The sequence below is a fragment of the Vicia villosa genome, unplaced genomic scaffold (genome assembly GCF_029867415.1).
Source record: "Vicia villosa cultivar HV-30 ecotype Madison, WI unplaced genomic scaffold, Vvil1.0 ctg.000779F_1_1, whole genome shotgun sequence".
Lineage (NCBI taxonomy): Eukaryota > Viridiplantae > Streptophyta > Magnoliopsida > Fabales > Fabaceae > Vicia > Vicia villosa.
In genome coordinates, this window is record NW_026705348.1 from 591119 (window position 1) to 610851 (window position 19733).

The following is a 19733-nucleotide window of genomic DNA, read 5'->3' on the forward strand; positions in this document are numbered from 1 at the left end:
GGCCTTTTTCTTCAAAAGTTTAGACACGACTAATTGTCGAAACTAGTGGCGATACCCCACGATTTTGAAATTGATTGATATAATGAGATCTTTTCCGCGTGAGAGAGCTAGTGGCATACTCGTTGATTTCTATCCGAGTTGGAGCCCTTTTTTCATTTGCGATGCAAAGAACTCGTTTGTTCTCATGCTCAAGGTCAATGGCTGAGTATTTCTCTTCGACGACGATAAAGTGTTTATTCGTTTTTAAAACGTTTTTCCCTTTAAGCGGAACTACATTAGCTCTGACTTCTCCATTGCACCGAGGAGGTATGTAGGCACAAGGCTTCACGTCTTGCCGAGCTTATTTTTAAAAAATAAAACAAACCCTTTTTAGCATACACGACACAGATTTTCAAAAAGGTTCCTGTGGAGTACCACAGATATGAGGGGTGCTTAAAACCTTCCCCTCGTATAATCAACACCCGTACCTAAGATCTCTTCTTTTTGTTTTAAAAACAAACTTTGGGTTTTATTCGTTCTTTTCCCTTTTCCTTTGGAAACAATAAAGCGCGGTGGCGACTTTCACTGAAATATTGAGTCGAGTCAATCCTATGGCTTCGATCTCAGATTTTCCCCGCTACAGAGGTAAAGAACCACAAAAGTTGGTTGGTTGATTTCAGCGAGAGATACTCGATCGCATTCAAACAATACTATGCGCACATGGACAAGAGATTGTTTGCATCACTACAAGAATGGATAACTAAATCAAGAGTAAAACGAGATTTTGGCCATCATCACATTCGAGTGGAAAATATTCGATCTTCACATGTGGAAGTATAATTGTATTTGAATTTGACTAAGTGTCTCGTTTATAAAAAGAGTTTTGAAATGAAAAGTAAAGATGACAAAAAGATTTTAATGTTTGAAGTTATTTTTTTAGAGAATAAAATCATTCAAACAAAGGCTTAACGGTCATCGCCTAAATTCTTTAAAGAGCAACTTGCACAAGTACTTACAAACCCCTCTTAGGTGATGAAAGAGCTTCGCACTTGGGCGAGAAAAAGAGATGATTTGATGAGTTGAAGTTGTTTTTTAGAGGCGAGATGAATTGAGTTTGAAGGATCTTTAATTGGATCCAAGCATTTAAACAAAAGCTTAACGGCCATCGCTTAAAATACTTGAAAGAGTATTTGCTAAATCGAGTTTTATGAAGTCTTTAACGGAGTCTATGCACTCAAACAATGGCTTAACGGCCATCGCCTAAATGCTTAAAGAACAACTTGTACAAGTACGTACAAACCCTTCTTGATTCATCCATTATCGACTAAACTCAAACTGATTATAAAAAGAATTTTTGTAAAGAAGGTGAATTAAATCAATTTTTAAGAAGTCTTTAATGGAGTCTACGCACTCAAACAATGGCTTAACGGCCATTGCCTAAACGCTTAAAGAACAACTTGTATAAGTACGTACAAACCCTTCTTCATTATCCATTATAGACTAAAATGATTTGATTAAAAGAAAGAGTTGAAGGAGTGAAAAATACTTAGAAAGGGGGGATTGAATAAGTTTAACTTTAAAACTTGGAAGATAGAAACAATCAACACAATTATTTTTATCCTGGTTCGTTGTTAACGAAACTAGTCCAGTCCACCCCTGACAAAGTGATTTACCTCTACTGAGGATTTAATCCACTAATCCAACTGATTATAATGGTTTTCCACTTAGATAACCTCTAAGTCTTCTAGAGTCTACAAATCACAACTTGATCACTCTAGGAATCCTTTTACAATCAATGTAAAATAAAGTTTACAAGAGTTTGTTTTGCTTCTAATAAAGCTGTAATCACAACTGTGATATTTCTCTTTAGTTCTAAACTTAACACTCACTAAAATATTACAAGAGTTTGTGAGGTTGAAGATGAAGTTCGTAAGCTTTTGATTTTGACAGCGTTTCTGTATATTGCGCAAGTGTTAATTGTAGCTTCTGATGAGAACTTCTATATATAGGAACTTCAGAAGAAATGACCGTTGGGAGCATTTAATGCTTTGCGTGAATAGTACAACGCTGCATTTAATGTTTCAATCTTTTGTCAACTACCTCGAGCCTTGCTTTTCATGCTTTTACTGACTTTGCCTTTTCTAGATTCTAACGTTCCTTTTGTCAGTCAGAGATTAGGTTGAATAGCCTGTCATCTTGTACTTTCTTCTGGACTCATATTTGTTGAATAACAACGTTTGAATATCAGAGTCAAACAACTTTGGTGCAGAGCATCTTCTGTCTTCTGACTTTGAAGAGCTTCTTAGCATGATAACTTCAGAGCTTCAGAGCTTCTACTTCTGACTTCGTTCTCCTAATGCTTCACAGTTCATGTTCTGATTCTGCTTGATCATTTTCTGATGTCTTGCCAGAGCATGTTCTGATGCAGCCATCCAGAATCTTCTGAGTCAGTGCTTCTGAGCGCTGATTTTGTGCATACTCTTTATATATTTCCTGAAATGGGAAATGCAAAGGATTAGAGTACCACAATGTCTTATACAAAATTCATACTAAATTTTATCATCAAAACATAGAATATTGATCAGAACAAATCTTGTTCTAACAAGAGTTTTTGTAAAAAAAGGGTGAGACAAATCGAGTTTTAAGGGTCTTTAATGGAATCATAAGCATTCAAACAAAGGCTTAACGGCCATCGTATAAATGGTTTATAACAACTTGTACAAGTACGTACAAACCCTTCTTTATCCATTAAAAACCAAACTCGATTCGATTATAAAGAAAGCATTTTGTAAAGAAAGGTGAACAAATTCAAGTTTTAAGAAGTCTTTAATGGAGTCTAAACATTCGAAAAATGGCTTAACGGCCATCGCCTAAATGCTTAAAGAACAACTTGTACATGTACGTACAAACCCTTCTTCACCCATTAAAACTCAAAACTCGATTCAATTAAAAAAGCTATTTTGTATCATTTTGAAATATTTTGGATGAACCCTAAACATACATCTAAAGAAGATATTTTTTGGTCTTTTAATAAATCTAGTAAATAAAATAAACAATAAAACATTTTTATAATAATTATCTTTTTTTAATAAACCAAAGAGAATAGAAAGTAGAACATGAGATAAATGGGCCAAGGAGGGTGGTTCGGTTAGGCCCATATTCCCCTAAGCTTATGAAACCGTTTTTTCTAAAAAAAACCCTAGAGGCAGCGCCTCCTTGTCGCACGCTCGCGAAAAATGAACAGAGTCGCCACCAATATATTTATCCCATAAGGGAAAGGAATATCAGATAACCTAACAAAGGAAAGAACAGGGTCTTGCGACCAGAGAATCAAGGTACGGGAGTCGGTTACGCGAGGGGAAGGTGCTAGCACCCCTCGCGCCCATCGTACTCGATGGTATCCACCTATGTTTGTTTCTATCTAAAGGGTGTATAACTATGTCTATGTCTAAATGCGAAATGAATGCAAAATGTAGGGAAAATAAAGAATTGTACTCGCACGGGCCCTACCCCGCTGCCTACGTATCCTTTTCAGGAATCAGAGTTACCGTAGCTCGGCTCACGATTTTCTGTTTGTTTTTGTGTTTTTTAGTTGGGCGGCGTTAACGCTCGCGCTCTTGCATAAGGGGACAGCCTAGGATGCAATGGAGCGGAGATAACTTGCCCTTAAGAAAAGAAAAAAGAGATTGGTTTGTGTCTTTTAGGGTAATTCCATGATGACGAGAACCTACTACAAGGCTTCGCACCACTTCCTTACTTTGTTTTAAATCTGACCATTTATTAGTGTTTTAAGTGTTTTTGGTTGGTGTTTTTTAAGGGAATTTTGTTTGTGACTTAGATCATACCAAAAAGAGTTTTGTTTTGCATATTTAGAGAACGCACATCGAGGCCTACGCCACAATCGTTTCTCTAAATAACGGTTAAGAAATACATCGAGGTTTCACACCTCAATCATTTCTTCTCCGCTAAGTAAAGGAGATACAAAAAGAGTTTTTTTGTGAATATTTAGAGAATGCACATCGAGGCCTACACCACGATCGTTTCTCTAAACAACGGTTAAGAAATACATCGAGGCTTCACACCTCAATCATTTCTTCTCCGCTAAGTAGGAAAGAACATACATCGAGGCCTACGCCTCAATCATTTCTTTCCTACCACGAAATAAAGCAACGGTATGATCTTCATCGATTTTTATTAAGTATTTTAAAAGTTGAAAAGAAAAAGAATGCAAACGGGAACTGATCCTAAATTCTAGTCTAAGTTGTTTATACAAGTCTAAATCCTAATGTTAACATGGGATAGATTCTAAAAGGAGCATACAAGTGGTATTAACAATATAGGCCCAAAATATGGCCAAAAAACTAAGCAACAAAATCACACAACAATTATACGAAAATAACATGGAAATTGCGCAAAAAACAATTCAAGCATTAATGCGAAATTAAACCAAAACTACTATTTTTATGGGTTTTTATAAAAGAACTTAAATGTCAAAATTAACCTAAAAATCTAACAAGTTTTAATTGATTTTATTGTGTCTTTCATCACTAAAAAAATAATAATAAAAATAAGAAAAAAACTATGTTAAAAAAACTATGGGAAATATGTGACCAGGGGTGTTAAGTTGAAAAAGGGTGTACAGTCCAGAAATTGCTCAGGCCCAGCAGAAGGGAGCCCAAAGGGGCGTTTTATTCTGTTCAGAAAAGGGGTGTACGGGCCAAATTGGGGGTGAGAAGCAGCAACAATGGCGCTAGGCCTATGAGGATTGAGGCCCAGGAGGTTTTTCGTTTGATCCACAGCATTTTCAGAATTATCATCCAATTTAACAAAAAAAGAAAAAAGAAATAAAAAAAAACAAAAGAGGCGTGTAGGGTTTATGTTAAGGTACCTCTCGGGATCGTTTTGAAGCTGATTCAATCTCCCTCTTTCATGAGCTCACGACGGCGCAACGCAGCCGTCCTCTTCTCCATTCTCCGATCGCCACCATGATGAATCCCATAGCAACAATCTTCTCTCTCGATTTGCTCTCTAATCTCTTCGTCTCCTCTGATTCCTTATCTCTGCGTTTAAGATTTATGGCTCTTGACGCCTTGTTGCGTTCTTGCGATGCAGCAATTGGAGCTGGTTGAAGACGAATCGCGGGATGATCGAAGGAGGTTGTTGTGCGTCCTTATTGCCGATGTCGATGCGGAGATAAGATCAACGCAGAGATGGTGTCGGCGTAATTGATGAACATGATGTGATGTGGTGATTCTTTTTGATTGATGAGAGAAAGATGAAGATTGAAGATGATGTTGGATCGGATCCAGAGCTTGTTACAAGGTGAGTTTCCTTTTTTCCTGAATTCTCTTCTTTTCTGTTACGCTCTGCTCTTCTGTTATGCTGCTATGCCGAATTTGAGTTGTTTTTGTGTGATGAAGAAGGTGGCGAGAGGAATTGAGGGATGGAGATTGAAGAAGGTGAATTGAAGTGAAGAAGATGGGAGAGAGGATTGAAGATGGATGGTTCTGAATTCAGAGAGTGGGGGAAGAGAATTGAAGATAGTGATGATCAGAAGATGAAGATGATGCTGGTGAATGAATGGAGATGGAAATGGTGGAGAAAGATGAAGATGCGTGAAGGTGGTGAGTGAAGAATGGTTGGAAGTGGTGAAGAATGGTTGAAAGTGGTGAAGAATGAGTGAAACCGAGAGGACCGGTGGAGAAAGGTTCTGAGTTTTTTTATAGAGATTCCAGGTTCGGTTCTCTTTTTTTACTTCTGTTTTTGAACTCTTCTCCTCTTTCTCTGTTGAATCAATCTGTTAGGTTCCAGTTAGCAGTCAAGGATTTTGTTATGGGATGAAGGGTGAGATTGAGAGGTTAGATAGTTTGTCACAATTCAGTTGGGGTTAGTTATAGGTTGTGATTGAATCAAAGTGGGAGATGGTTATAACTCTGTTTTTCAGTTAGAAGTTGGTTACTTGCCGGTTGGGTTAGTTAGAAATCGGTTAGGGATTGTTTGTAGTTTGTTGGTTCTTTCTGTTAGTAGGTTGTTAGAGTTGGTTATGCTGACAGTTAGAAGTAGGTTTGTTATTGACAGTTATGATTCTGTTAGGACAGTTAGGAAAAAATGAAGGTTAGGAGTGTGGCTAGTAAGTTATGGATCAGTGAGAAATTCTGTTTTTGCTGTTTGTAAATGGTTTTTATTTTGAATGGGAAATATGAGGTTAATATGTATATATGGCAGCAGGTTAATTTGTGTTTATGCCGCTGGTTTTGTTGGTTTTATATGGTGCAGGGATCGGTTTCAGGTTCAGTCATGGACTTGGGTTGTTTTGCATAAGTATTAGGATTGGTTTTGAATTTGATTTTGATGTGAAATTGTATGGCTGGATGTTAATATGTGGGGCTGTTTGGTTTAGGAATTTGAACACTATTATTCCACCTCTGTGCTGATGTGAATTCTGTATTGGTTTTGTCTTGATGCAGGGACTGTTCTTTGGCTTTATGAATGACATGGGAAGGACTTTGGGATGAATAACTCAAGATGGAGTCATGGAGATCTTTATAGTAGAGCAAAAGGCGAAGTCAGGGTGAAGTTGAATGAAGACATAGAAAACTAGAGGGAATAGGTTCTCCTGTAGATTTTTGTATTATTTTTGTAATGGAGTTTGAATGATAATGGACCTAGCTTTTTATCCAAATTTGGTTTTGATAGACTTCGGTAGTAAGTGTAATGGTTTTTTTTGGATTTTGTAATGAACGTGTAATCTTGCGGAAATTTGAAATGTATATTTGAGATTTTGGTTGATGATAATGGATGAACCCAAGATGAATGTTTTAAACTTTAAGTACCTTGTCTTCCGAAAGAACCATACGCACACCTTCACCGACTTGTATTGTTGAATTGATTCTTGAAAACTTTGAATGGATTTGCATTAACAACCTTGAATCATGCTTCTTTCCTATTTAGGAATATTGGATTCATAGTACTTTCCAAATTAAATCTTCCATTCCTTTTCCCAACTTGGATCTCTAGCACCAATGACTCATGAAATGGGTAGATCTTGGATTAATGGTAAATAATTGCAATAACATTATGAAGAACTTGAATTTTGCAACTTTCATCAATAATCCCATGCAACTACTTAAGAACCTTAATCGTCTTTGAACTCAAATCCACTCCATATATCAATGAGCAATTCCAATCAACTTGATCTTTAATGAACCCTTTAATTCAATGCTAACCAATTCAAACCAAACTTGCGTATCACGCAACCAATGCACGAATGACTCTCTGAGTACAGTGCGATCTTCAAGTTCATCCTTTTGCACCATGGTTTATCAATGATCTCAAAACCTAATTCGACGATCCTTAGTTAGAAGCTTCCTCAAGCCCAGACACAACAGGTGAAAACTTTACCTTTGGTCAACCATAGGGAAATAAACCCTGATCCCCCACTTTACCGCTGGAAACATCAGAAGGATAAGACTTTAGTTGCCAAGAACGCCTCAAACTTAATATGAAGCTCTAGGATTTCAAAATCCTTGATCCCAATGCCAAGTTATTGATTAGTGAATGCATGAGTTATGTAAATGACCTAATGGGAGGTATGTACATGAGACTATGAAATGCATGAGCCTAAGCCAGATAAAATTGAAAGGGTAGGACAAATTTGGGGTATGACACTCCTCTTTCATCGTGTAAATATTCTCCCTTTTTTTGAAAATTGAACTCTCTCTTGCGTACTGTTACACGTTCGATCTCAAACCAACAACAAACACGATAACTCAAATCAAACAAACATGAATCTAGCCCTATCGATTCTCTCTCGGACGTCTCTCAATCTCATGGCTAAACAGATTCGTGAACAACAACAACCATACATAAAAGCAATAACCCTAAACCCCGAATATAATTATTGATGATTACAAGATTATATGAGCAAAATTTAAAGTAAGAATTGAAATAAAATTGAAACAGAATCAAGAGGGAAAATGCAAATTGAGGTATGTTTCTCTTCCTCTTCTGAGCGCTTCTTCTCTCTTTGTTCGTTGTTGTTAAATCTCTATGTAACTCTTTCCGTTTGCTTCTGCCTGTTGTTGTTGTGCGGCTGAGCTTTGGTGGTTGTTCTACTTCTGTGGCATGTTGTTGTTAAGAGTACGAGTGAGGTTGTGGAGCGTGTGTGTTTTTGTTGAGTGAGGATTGAGAGTGGTAAGTTTTGAGAAGGGGGTTTTTGAGAGGTAGATTGAGTGTGTGATTTCTGAGTTGAGTGATTCGGGTGGGTTATGGTGAGGATGAATGGTCTTCACAGCGGATTGAAGGGAAACAGCTTAAGGTTAGTTAGTTGTATGGTTGTTTAGTGTGAGAGGGTTGTGTCTCGGTTGTGAGGTTAAAAATGTGCAGAGTTTCAGTAGGCTAATTCTTGGTTCAATCCCCCCTTGTTGTGAGATTGTTGGATGGTAGCCTTTGTCAAGCACCCTTAATCCAGCAGTCAAAGTCTGGAATCTTGAAAACATTGCTTCAATGTTTTCATCTTCTTCCATCTTGAAAGCTTCATACTTCTGGATCAAAGCAAGAGCCTTAGTCTCCTTGACTTGGGCATTACCTTCATGAATCATCTTCAAGGATTCAAAGATGTCATGAGCAGTTTCTCTGTTTGTTATTTTCTCATATTCAGCATGAGAAATAGAATTCAGCAAAATAGTCCTTGACTTGTGATGATTCTTGAATTCTTTCTTTTGGTCATCACTCATATCTTGTCTTGAAACCTTTACTCCATGAGCATTTACAGGATGTGTGTAACCATCCAAGACTAGATCCCATAAGTCACCATCTTGACAAAGAAAGTAACTTTCGAGTCTATCCTTCCACTACTCAAAGTTTTCTCCATCAAAGACAGGAGGTCTGTTGTAACCATTGGAGCTACTGCTTCCATTTTTACTATTGTTGTTGTTGTTGTGCTCAGTAGGAATAGATGTGGATGTTGTTTCAACCATTTTTACTTTGTGTTTTTCTCCCTGAATCTTTGTCTAACATGGTTAAGTGCTTGCACCTAGAACCGGCGCTCTGATACCAATTGAAGGAGTGAAAAACAATTAGAAAGGGGGGATTGAATAAGTGTAACTCAAAAACTTGGAAGATAAAAACAATCATAACAATTATTTTTATCCTGGTTCGTTGTTAACGAAACTACTCATGTCCACCCCTGACAAGGTGATTTACCTCTATTGAGGATTTAATCCACTAATCCAACTGATTACAATGGTTTTCCACTTAGATAACCTCTAAGTCTTCTAGAGTCTACACATCACAACTTGATCACTCTAGGAATCCTTTTACAATCAATGTAAAAATACAATGTTTACAAGAGTATATATTGCTTCTAAAAAGCTGTAATCACAACTGTGATATTTCTCTTAAGTTCTATACTTAACACTCACTAAAATATTACAAGAGTTTGTGAGGTTGAAGAGGAAGTTCTTTAGCTTTTGAATTTGACAGCGTTTCTGTAAGTTTGCACAAGTGTTCTTCTTTGCTTCTAATCAGAACTTCTATTTATAGGCGCTGAGAGGAAATGACCGTTGTGGTGCATTTAATGCTTTGTGTGAATAGTACAACGCTGCATTTAATGTTTCACACTTTTGTCAACTACCTCGAGCCTTGCTTTTGCTGCTATTACTGACTTTGCCTTTTGTAGCTTCTAACATTCCTTTTGTCAGACAGAGATTTGACGTTTAGCCTTTCATCTTTGTACTTTCTTCTGGACTCAGATTTGTTGAATAACAACGTTTGAATATCAGAGTCAAACAACTTTAGTGCAGATCATCTTCAGTCTTCTGACTTTGAAGAGCTTTTAGTGTGATACCATCAAAGATTCAGAGCTTGTGCTTCTGACTTTCATTCTGCTGATGCTTTCCATTTCATGTTCTGATTCTGCTTGATCATTTTCTGATATCTTGCCAGAGCATGTTCTCACGAAGCCATCCAGAACCTTCTGAGTCAGTGCTTCTGAGCGTTGATTCGTGCATACTCTTTATATATTTCCTGAAATGGAAAATGCAAAGGATTAGAGTACCACATTGTCTTATACAAAATTCATACTTAATGTTATCATCAAAACATAGAATATTGATCAGAACAAATCTTGTTCTAACAACAGAGAGTTTATTTCAACGGTAAAGCAAAACTTCTGGTGATGACACTTGATCAACAATATATCTCAAGTCTCATCAGTTAGAAGATTCAAGTTTCAGTTGAAGTTCTAAGTCATTGTTGTTATATCAAGTAAAAACACTTGAAGTTCTGAAGTTCTAAAAGTCTGTTTGCCTTTAGCATCTTAAAGTGATTAGTTAAAATGTAAAAGATCAATAACAAGACTTGAAGTATTGAGATCATGTCACACACACAATTTTTTTTTCAAAACTCTATGGCTTCTTAAAACTTTTTGAAAACTTATCAAAGTTTATATGGAATTGATTAATAAGTATTTGTAATCATTTAAGAAAAAATTTACACTGTCTAATTTATTAAGAATTTAGTCCAATCGATTAAAATGAAATAAATGATCTATTAGAAAAGTTTTTAATCCATTAAATCATGTAGCTCTTTTGAGATTTTCTTTTTTAAATTGAAAATTTCACCCTACCTCATTGGCATTTGGCGCACCACTGAATTGACAAAAGTGTCCTTGTGCTTTCGTAGATGTATGTTCGAAAGCACCTTCTTTTTTAAAAAATTTGGTTTTTTCGTAGATGCATCTACGAAACCCCTTAAAACATAGTGAAACGTGAGATTTTTTCAATTAATTAGGAAAATTATAATGTTCCGCAGATACATCTATGGAAAGGTTTGATAAGGTTTAAAAATAGAGTGTTCCGTAGATGTATCTGCGTAACTTGAGATTTTCTCAATTAATTGCGAAATTAATTTGGGATTTTTTCAATTGATTGAGAAATTAATTTAAAATTTTCCTAATTAATTAATTTGTAACTTAATTGGGATTTTCTCAATTAATTGGGAAAATCTCAACTTTCACCCTGTTTTACGTAGATGTCGTCAAACTTAATTAATTTGAGATTTTCCCAATTAATTGAAAAAATCTCCAATTAAATTATAAATTAATTCAGAAAATCCTAAATTTTTAATTAATTGGGAAAAATATTCCGTTGTTACATCTACGGAAATGTTTGATATGGTTTAGTTAATTGAGAAAATATCAAATTTTCAATTAATTAGAAAAAATCTACGAAAAATGTTTGATAGGGCTGACAATAGAGTGTTCCGTAGATGCATCTACGCAACTTGAGATTTTCTCAATTAATTGAGAAAGTCCCAAGATTCACTCTTACACATCCATAGATACTTCTACGAAAGAATCAAATTTTTTCAAAATATGAAATAGGTCCGGATGTACGTCTACGAAAGTTGGAGTCAAAAATGGAATTATTTTGTGTGGTGTTTAAGAGATGCATGAGTAAGGTTGAGAAATTTTATTTAAATTAGAGTTATTGTATTTTAAAAACTCTTAATTAGTTCATTTTGTCGATGAATCACTTCGGACTGTGAAAAAGAACGCGTTGAATGGAGCATAATCGTGCAAACTGAAACTGGGTGAGTACAATCTCTTTTCTCTTCACAAATGTATCATTTTCTCATTGCTAGATTTACCCATCATAGAATCCTTCACTCTACTGTTCTATGCCGCAATGCTTATTCTCTTTTCCTCGATTCTTGTTCTTTCTCTGTTTCTAACACAAACCACCATCATCAAACCGACAACTTTACATTGTCAGCCCTCGTAAATTCATGCGGTTTGTCCCCTGAAACTGTCCTTAAACTCTCCAAAAGGTTGCAAACCATAAACCCTAATGGCCCAAACGCTGTAGTTCAACTTCTCACCAACCATGGCTTCTCTGATTCCCAGTTACGCAGCTATGTAAAGAAACAACCTTCGGTACTTTTATCAGATGCTGAAAAGACCCTTTTGCCAAAGCTCAAATTTTTGCAATCCATTGGGGTTTCAACCACTGATCTCCCCAAAATCCTAATCAGGAACACTTCCTTTTTGTCAAAAAGCTTGGACAAACACTTAATACCTCGCTATGAGATCATTAGAAGCCTAGTTTGCAATGATAAAGAGGTGGTTTCAGCTTTGAAGCATGGTTCCTGGAACCTTAACTGTGGCTGGGTTGTAAATGATGCAGCTCTGAACATTGAGGTTTTGAGGAACCTTGGTGTTCCTCAAGGTTGCATTTCCCTTTTGGTATCCAATTTTCCCGGTGTAGCATTCACCAAACACTCGATATTTGCTGAGGCTGTTAATTCAGTCAAGGAAATAGGGTTTGATCCATCAAAGTCGAATTTTGTTTTGGCACTCCAGGTGTTTGCGAAAATGAACAAGGATATTTGGGAATCAAGATTTAAGATTTTCGAGAGATGGGGTTGGTCGAGAGATATGTGTCTTTCGGCTTTCTTAAAGCACCCGCAATATATGATGATCTCAGAAAAGAAGATAGTAAAAGCGATGAACTTCTTGGTGAATGATACTGGTCTTAGCCCCGAAGAAGTTGCGAGAAGGCCTGGTATGCTGAACCGCAACTTGGAGAAGACGTTTATCCCTAGATGGGCTGTTCTTAAAATTTTGAGGTCAAGGGGTTTGGTAAAGAGTGATTTACGCATAAGTAGCGTTATTTCGATAAGTGAGGAAAAGTTTTTGGAGAGATATGTGACCCGATTTCAGAAAGATGTGCCCCTGTTATTGGATGCATATAATGGTCAGGTGTTAGATTGATCATCTTGGTATACTCGAATCTTTGAAAGTTTGAATTAGTTATACTTGATTGCAAAAGTTAATCATTCATTTTTTATGGTTTGTGTTACTGGTTTTTAGAACTGAATCATTGATATGTTACTTATACCACTCAGTAGCTATCTGCAATATGAATTTTCCCCATTTTATGAAGTTGTAAGAGCAGATTTTACCAAGAAAGCAAACCCCTACTGACATTTATTTTTTCTGTTATGATGAGATTATTTTGTCTACTACAAATAATCTTTATGATAAAAATGCAAGGTAAACTCAATGCTTATGTTAATACTATGCTGATGACCTTATTTGTTCTCTTACTGCCTTTATATGGAACCATTTTTGTGATGCATAGTTTGGACTTTCTCATGGGACTACCCTTGATAAAGGGCGAACTACCTCATTTCTTTCAGTCGTAAAGAAAAAGTAAGACTCTACCATCTTCTAAAACCGCACCAAATTCATAGATTTTTCTTTGATCAGTGAAAACTATCCATCACAAATTTTGCATCCAACTCAAAATTAACATGTTTCAAATTTATCTCTATTATCCAATAACTACTTGATGTAGGCCCAAAGCTTCAAACCAGAAAGAGGACTCAAATTATTTAATAGAAAAGTCATCCATTATGATTCATTTGTGGCTCTATCAGAACAGTTTCAAAAGAGTTAGCAAATTATGTTCTCTGCATAACAATATTAAAACTAAAAGAATCAATATAATCTTAATTTACAAAATAAATTAAACTAAAAGAATTAATACAAATGTATTTTACAAAAATAAACTTTTTTGCCCAAAGTTGAGTCAAACTCCTAACCTATTAGAAAACTATTCAAACAACATTAATTGAAATCAATTGTACAAACTCAATTCTCTCATAATCAATTATGTCTATCGTCAATCCTAACTAGGGATGTCAATTTGTCCCATATCCTATGGGTATCCGAAAAAAACACTCATAACAGGTAGGGTAAAAACCTACAAAATGGGTATGGATACGAACACGGATAATTACTCATTAAAATAAGCGAGTATGAGTTCGGACACGAGTACCTTACTACCCACCTTGTCCTATACCCACAGTGCATATTTATATAATGACATTTGTATTATTAGATAAAAATGTATATTTATCAATTTTTAAAAAAAGTACATAGTTATTAAACTATTACATATTTTAATAAAAATATTTATTTATTTCTTAACTCAACGATAACATCCATAATTTTTTATATCATTAAAAAAATTAAATTATATGATTTTTTACCATTAATTGATTTAATTTTTCTATAAACCCAAATAAAAGAACACGAATATGCTATAGAATATGGGTACAGTATGAACATTGATACCTACCTACGCGAGTTTAGACTCGAGTTTAGACTCTGGGTTGAGACATTTTTTAAAACCGACGTACCATGACCATGCCTTTATCCCTAAACGCAATATTCCAGGGTGAGTTTTGAACCGTGAAGAAGAACACGTTGAATGGAACATAATCCTGCAAAATAAAATTGGGTAACGTACAATCTCTTTTCTCTTTACAAATGTATCGTTTTCTCAAGGCTAGATTCACTCATAATGCCACCCTTCAATACCGCAATGTTCTTTCTCTTTTCTTCAACTCTCGCTATTTCTCTGTTTCTAACACAAATCAACATCATCAAGGTGGCTCTCTTACATTATCAACCCTTGTAAACTCATGTGGGTTATCCCCTGAAACTGCCCTAAAACTCTCCAAAAGGTTGCAAGCCAAAAACCCTAATGGCCCAAATGCTGTAATTCAACTTCTCAGGAACCATGGCTTCTCTGATTCCCAGTTATGTATCTATGTCAAGAAACACCCTTTGGTACTTTTATCACATCCTGAAAAGAACCTTTCCCCAAAACTCGATTTTTTCCATTCCATTGGGGTTTCAACCACTGATCTCCCTAAATTCCTTGCTTTTTGAAATCAAGTTTGCAGAAAACCCTTTTACCTAGATATCGGTTTATTAGAAGCCTGGTTTGCAATGATAAACAGGTGATTTCTGCTTTCAAGCACGGGTCCAGAAACTTTTACCATGATGCAATTGTCAATGATTATGTCCCAAATATTAATATTCTGAGACAACTTGGTGTTCCTCAGCGTTCGATTTCGTTTTTAGTATCCAATTTTCCCAATGTAGCTTTTGCCAAACATTATACATTTGTTCGGGCCTTTAATTCGGTCAAAGAAATGGGGTTTGATCCTTTGATGTCTAATTTTGTTTTGGCACTTCAAGTAATTGGAAAGATGAACACAAAAAGTTGGGAATCAAGATATAAGGTTTTCGAGAGGTGTGGCTGGTCGAGAGATATCTGTCTTTTGGCTTTTCAAACATATCCTCAGTGTATGATGATATCAGAGAAAAAGGTTATGAAAGCAATGAACTTCTTGCTGAATGATGTTGGTCTTACACCTGAAGACATTGCTAGGAGCCCTGGGGTTCTGAATCGCAACTTGGAGAAGACGCTTGTCCCTAGATGTGCAGTTGTTAAGATTTTGAAGTCGAGGGGTTTGATAAAGAGTGGTTTGCGCATAATCAGCTTTATTTGCATAACTGAGAGAATGTTTTTGAAAAGATATGTGACTCCATTTCAGAAAGAGTTGCCATTGCTATTGGATGCATATAAAGCTAAGAACTTAAATTGATGACTATCTTGAATTGCTTCAGCATTCTCTAAGATTGCCATATAGCAGCTCCTTCAAGTGATTTTTTTTTATCACCGCTTTGTAAGAGTCAACATTAACCTGATAGATTATTTGAATTTGAAGTTCCCTAGATACTCAATTTTTATCTGATGTTTGAAGTTCCCTAGATACTCAATTTTTATCTGATGTTAGATTGTTATGGTAGAGATATGACATGGAGATTCTGTGGTAAGGAGAGAAGATCAGATGAAGAGAAATCAAACAATTAGAGAATGATAAAGACTTAAAAAGACTAGATAGAACATTATGGCAATAGTTGATCTATGTAGCTGATCCACTTAGTGGAATAAGAATTGGTGGTTGTTGTTATAATGTGCAGTACCCACTGTATTTGTTAATTTCTAGCAAAGGTTTGTTTCCCCCCTTTCCTATTTATTTGATAAACAAAGGTCCACGAGGATATCTCTACATTATATAGTACCATAACTGAGATTATACTAACCTAACCATGATTCTTAAATATTTATTATTTTGGGGTACCTTCTCACATAACATGTTATGTTACTGACTTGTAATAAATTTGCTGATGAGACAACTAGTGCTATATCTGGTGTAGTCAAGATCGAGTGCTAAGGAAGTCTGAGGGTGTTACGATCAGAGAAAGATCGTTTCCGTCGCTAACATGGTCAAGATCAACTTTTTTAAGCAACATCCTTAAATAAATGTGCTGGGACTTTTCTATTGTACATATATTATAATTTTTCATGTTTTTGTGTATGTGTATATATATGTTTGAAATTACAATTTTATTTGTGACTGTTTTATTACCATTGAGCATTTCCGAATCCGGGTACACTTTCACATAACCTATTTTAGATGCATTTATTTCGAGAAGGTTTAGTTTGATGCAAACCAAGAGGCAGATCAACAAGTTCATCTCTCTCACACCCCCATTTTGGTTAAATCATTCATAACCAGTTATTTTTCCTCACACTGGTGGCTCTCTGTCACTACTCAGGACTTCCCTGTATTCTTCTTTAAGAGCTGTGATTTTGCTTCAACTTTCACCATATCATTCCTATTATTTTAGGCCTGTCTTAGTCCTCATTAATATAGTCAATTCCGGTACGAAAATTATAGCTATGTTGCTCCACCAAATCGTGTTAGTTCTTTCTCATTTTTCTCACTCTCTATTTGCTATGAAAAAGAAGAAGAAAAAAAAAACAGTGCATTAGAAGAAATGCTTATCCAAATACACTATGTAATAATCTTTGGTTGTGGAACTATGAGAGTTGCAAAATAATTGTCTTAGGCACCATAATTTTTGGAAAACAATCAAATAAATCGGTCTCATTAAGAGTGTGATTGGTTTAAAATAATTTTCTCTCCATTATGCGGGTGTCGAAGCGTATTCCCAAACGTACAAGTTGGTTTCGCAATCTTAGATTCACTACTTTTGACTCCTTAAGGTAACATAAATCTTGTTTAAGCCACCAGACACTTAAATTGTCTTCCATATACAACAAAAAATGTGAGTAAGTGATGAAAAATTGAAGAAAAGCGGCTTCAGAGCTTTGCAATTAAAAGTAGGGATTTTTAAGAAAGAAACATGTAGCAATTGGTCATCTATGCATTCTCTAACAACAGATGGTTTCCAACTAGAACTATATAACTTATGGTGATGGATAACAAACTAATATTTCAAGCAAAAATGAAGAAATTAAAACGAAGTTCATCTAATTTACTCAGCCTAAAAAAAGAGGCACTCGTCTTATGTATGGCAGTATCAACAAAAACGAATCAAAATGCCAAAAATGTAAACAGAACATATTGAAGGCGAGTAGAGTAAAACTCAGAGGTCAAATTCAGAATTTGCAAACCCGCGACAACAGTCTATGAAAACAAAAACGCTTTGCTGATTGATAAAACCTTTGCATGCATCCTGTAACAGAAACATCTCATGCTCAAAATTGATGCCAAATCTATTAAAAAACTTTTCATCTATCTATCGCAGAAAGGAACTAAGTATGCACTAACCATTCCAAAGCAGACTTTTCGACTCAAAGATTTTAGTTACCAGGAGTCTAGGAATAAATCATCTTGTCCAAGTTGTAGGATAGAATATGAGAAAATGCTGTGACATATTATGTTAGCAAGCCCATATTATTATCTAGGGGTGCTTTCTTGATAAAATCGGCTCTTACAACTTCAAAATATCGAGAAAATTCCTATTGCAGATAGCTACTGAGTGGTATAAATAACATATCAATGATTCAGTTCTAAAAACCAGTAACACAAACCATTAAGCTATATATGCAAATCATAAAAAAATGAATGATCAACTTTTGCAATCAAGTACAACCAATTCAAACTTTCAAAGTTTAGAGGATACCAAGATGATCAATTATCTGACCATTATATGCATCCAATAACTGAGGCACATCTTTTTGAAATCGGGTTACATATCTTTTCAAAAACTTTTTCTCAGTTATCGAAATAATGCTACTTATGAGTAAATCACTCTTTACCAAACCCCTTGACCTCAAAATTTTTACAACAGCCCATCTAGGGATAAATGTCTTCTCGAAGTTGCGGTTCAACATACCAGGCCATCTCACAATATCTTTGGGGCTAACACCAACATCATTCACCAAGAAGTTCATTGCTTTTATAATCTTCTTTTCTGAAATCATCATATATTGCGGATACTTTAAGAAAGCGGAAAGACACATATCTCTTGACCAACCCCATCTCTCGAAAATCTTAAATCTTGATTCCCAAATATCCTTATTCATTTTCGCAAACACCTGGAGTGCCAAAACAAAATTCGACTTGAAAGGGTCGAACCCCATTTCCTTGACTGAATTAACAGCCTCAACAAATATAGAATGCTTGGTGAATGCTACACCAGGAAAATTGGATACCAAAAGGGAAATGCAAGGTTGAGGCACACCATGCTTCCTCAAAACCTCAATGTTGAGAACTGCATCATTTACAACCCAACCACAGCGAAGGTTCCAAGACCCGTACTTCAAAGCTGAAACCACCTCTTTATCATTGGAAACTAGGCTTCTAATGACCTCATAACGAGGCCTTATGTGTTTCTCTAAGCTTCTTGACAAAAAGAAAGTGTTTCCGATTAGGATTTTGGGGAGGTCAGTGGTGGAAACCCCAATGGATTGCAAAAATTTGAGCTTTGGCAAAAGCGTCTTTTCAGCATCTGATAAAAGTACCAAAGGTTGTTTCTTGACATAGCTACGTAATTGGGAATCAGAGAAACCATAGTTGGTGAGAAGTTGAACTACAGCATTTGGGCCATTAGGGTTTATGGTTTGCAACCTTTTGGAGAGTTTAAGGACAGTTTCAGGGGACAGACCGCATGAATTTACGAGGTTTGACAAGGTAAGGTTGTCGGTTTGGTGATGGTGGTTTGTGTTAGAAACAGAGAAAGAACAAGAATTGAAGAAAAGAGAATAAGCATTGCGGCATAGAACAGTAGAGTGAAGGATCCTATGATGGGTGAATCTAGCAATGAGGAAATGATACATTTGTGAAGAGAAAAGAGATTGTACTCACCCAGTTTCAGTTTGTACTTTGTAGGATTATGCTCCATTCAACGCGTTCTTCTTCACAGTTCAAAGTGATTCAGTATTGATTCGACATGTGGCATACTCGTTTAATACATGACATTGTTACTATGACGCCAAGTCAACCTTTCTATCAATTTTAAATATTGAACTCTCATCCATTTACATTGAATCCTAATCCTCTCCTCCTTCAAACCAATCTCAACCACCATTTCTATGAATCCTAATACTTGCCTCCTTCAAACCAATCTCAATCGCCATCTCCAATCATAAAATTGACATAAAATTTCGAAGCACTTCCCTCAAATATTTAAAATACATCATCTATTTCTTAAGATTAAAAGCAAGAAAATATTGCATACTTGAAAGAAGGTTGTGAACGAAGAAATGCGGAGTTGAATATGAAAATTTTCAAGAGCTGAAAACGAAATGGAACAAATAAAATGAAAGAGAAAATCTTTTATGGTGAAAACCACAAAGGATCTTTTGGACTACCACATGATTTTTGGAAAACAAATCAAAACGTTTTCGATACATGCCACTAACATTTAGGATCTCGAAAAACAGGTTATCATTGCTTGCATTAAATGAAAGTAAGCGTGACAAGCTAAGTGATTAATTGACATTCTCGACTGACTTTTTTAGCTAATCAGAAGACATCTAATAAATGACTCATCCTCAAATTAAGGGCTTACACAAATAAAC

General features: G+C 35.8%; 2 protein-coding genes and 1 pseudogene across 2 annotated transcripts; 2 read left to right on the forward strand and 1 right to left on the reverse strand.

Moving 5' to 3' along the window:
• The first annotated feature begins 11486 nt into the window (after nt 1–11486).
• On the forward strand, nt 11487–12808 carry LOC131631145 (uncharacterized). The gene has a single exon (XM_058901923.1). It carries the CDS (start codon nt 11600–11602, stop codon nt 12749–12751), a length of 1152 nt encoding a protein of 383 aa, XP_058757906.1. The 5' UTR covers nt 11487–11599; the 3' UTR covers nt 12752–12808.
• Nucleotides 12809–12954: 146 nt separating this feature from the next.
• On the forward strand, nt 12955–16610 carry LOC131631146 (uncharacterized; annotated as a pseudogene).
• Nucleotides 16611–17743: 1133 nt separating this feature from the next.
• Nucleotides 17744–19438, reverse strand: LOC131631144 (uncharacterized). The gene has a single exon (XM_058901922.1). The coding sequence runs from the start codon at nt 18987–18989 to the stop codon at nt 17823–17825; it is 1167 nt and encodes a 388-aa protein (XP_058757905.1). The 5' UTR covers nt 18990–19438; the 3' UTR covers nt 17744–17822.
• Nucleotides 19439–19733: the final 295 nt, after the last annotated feature.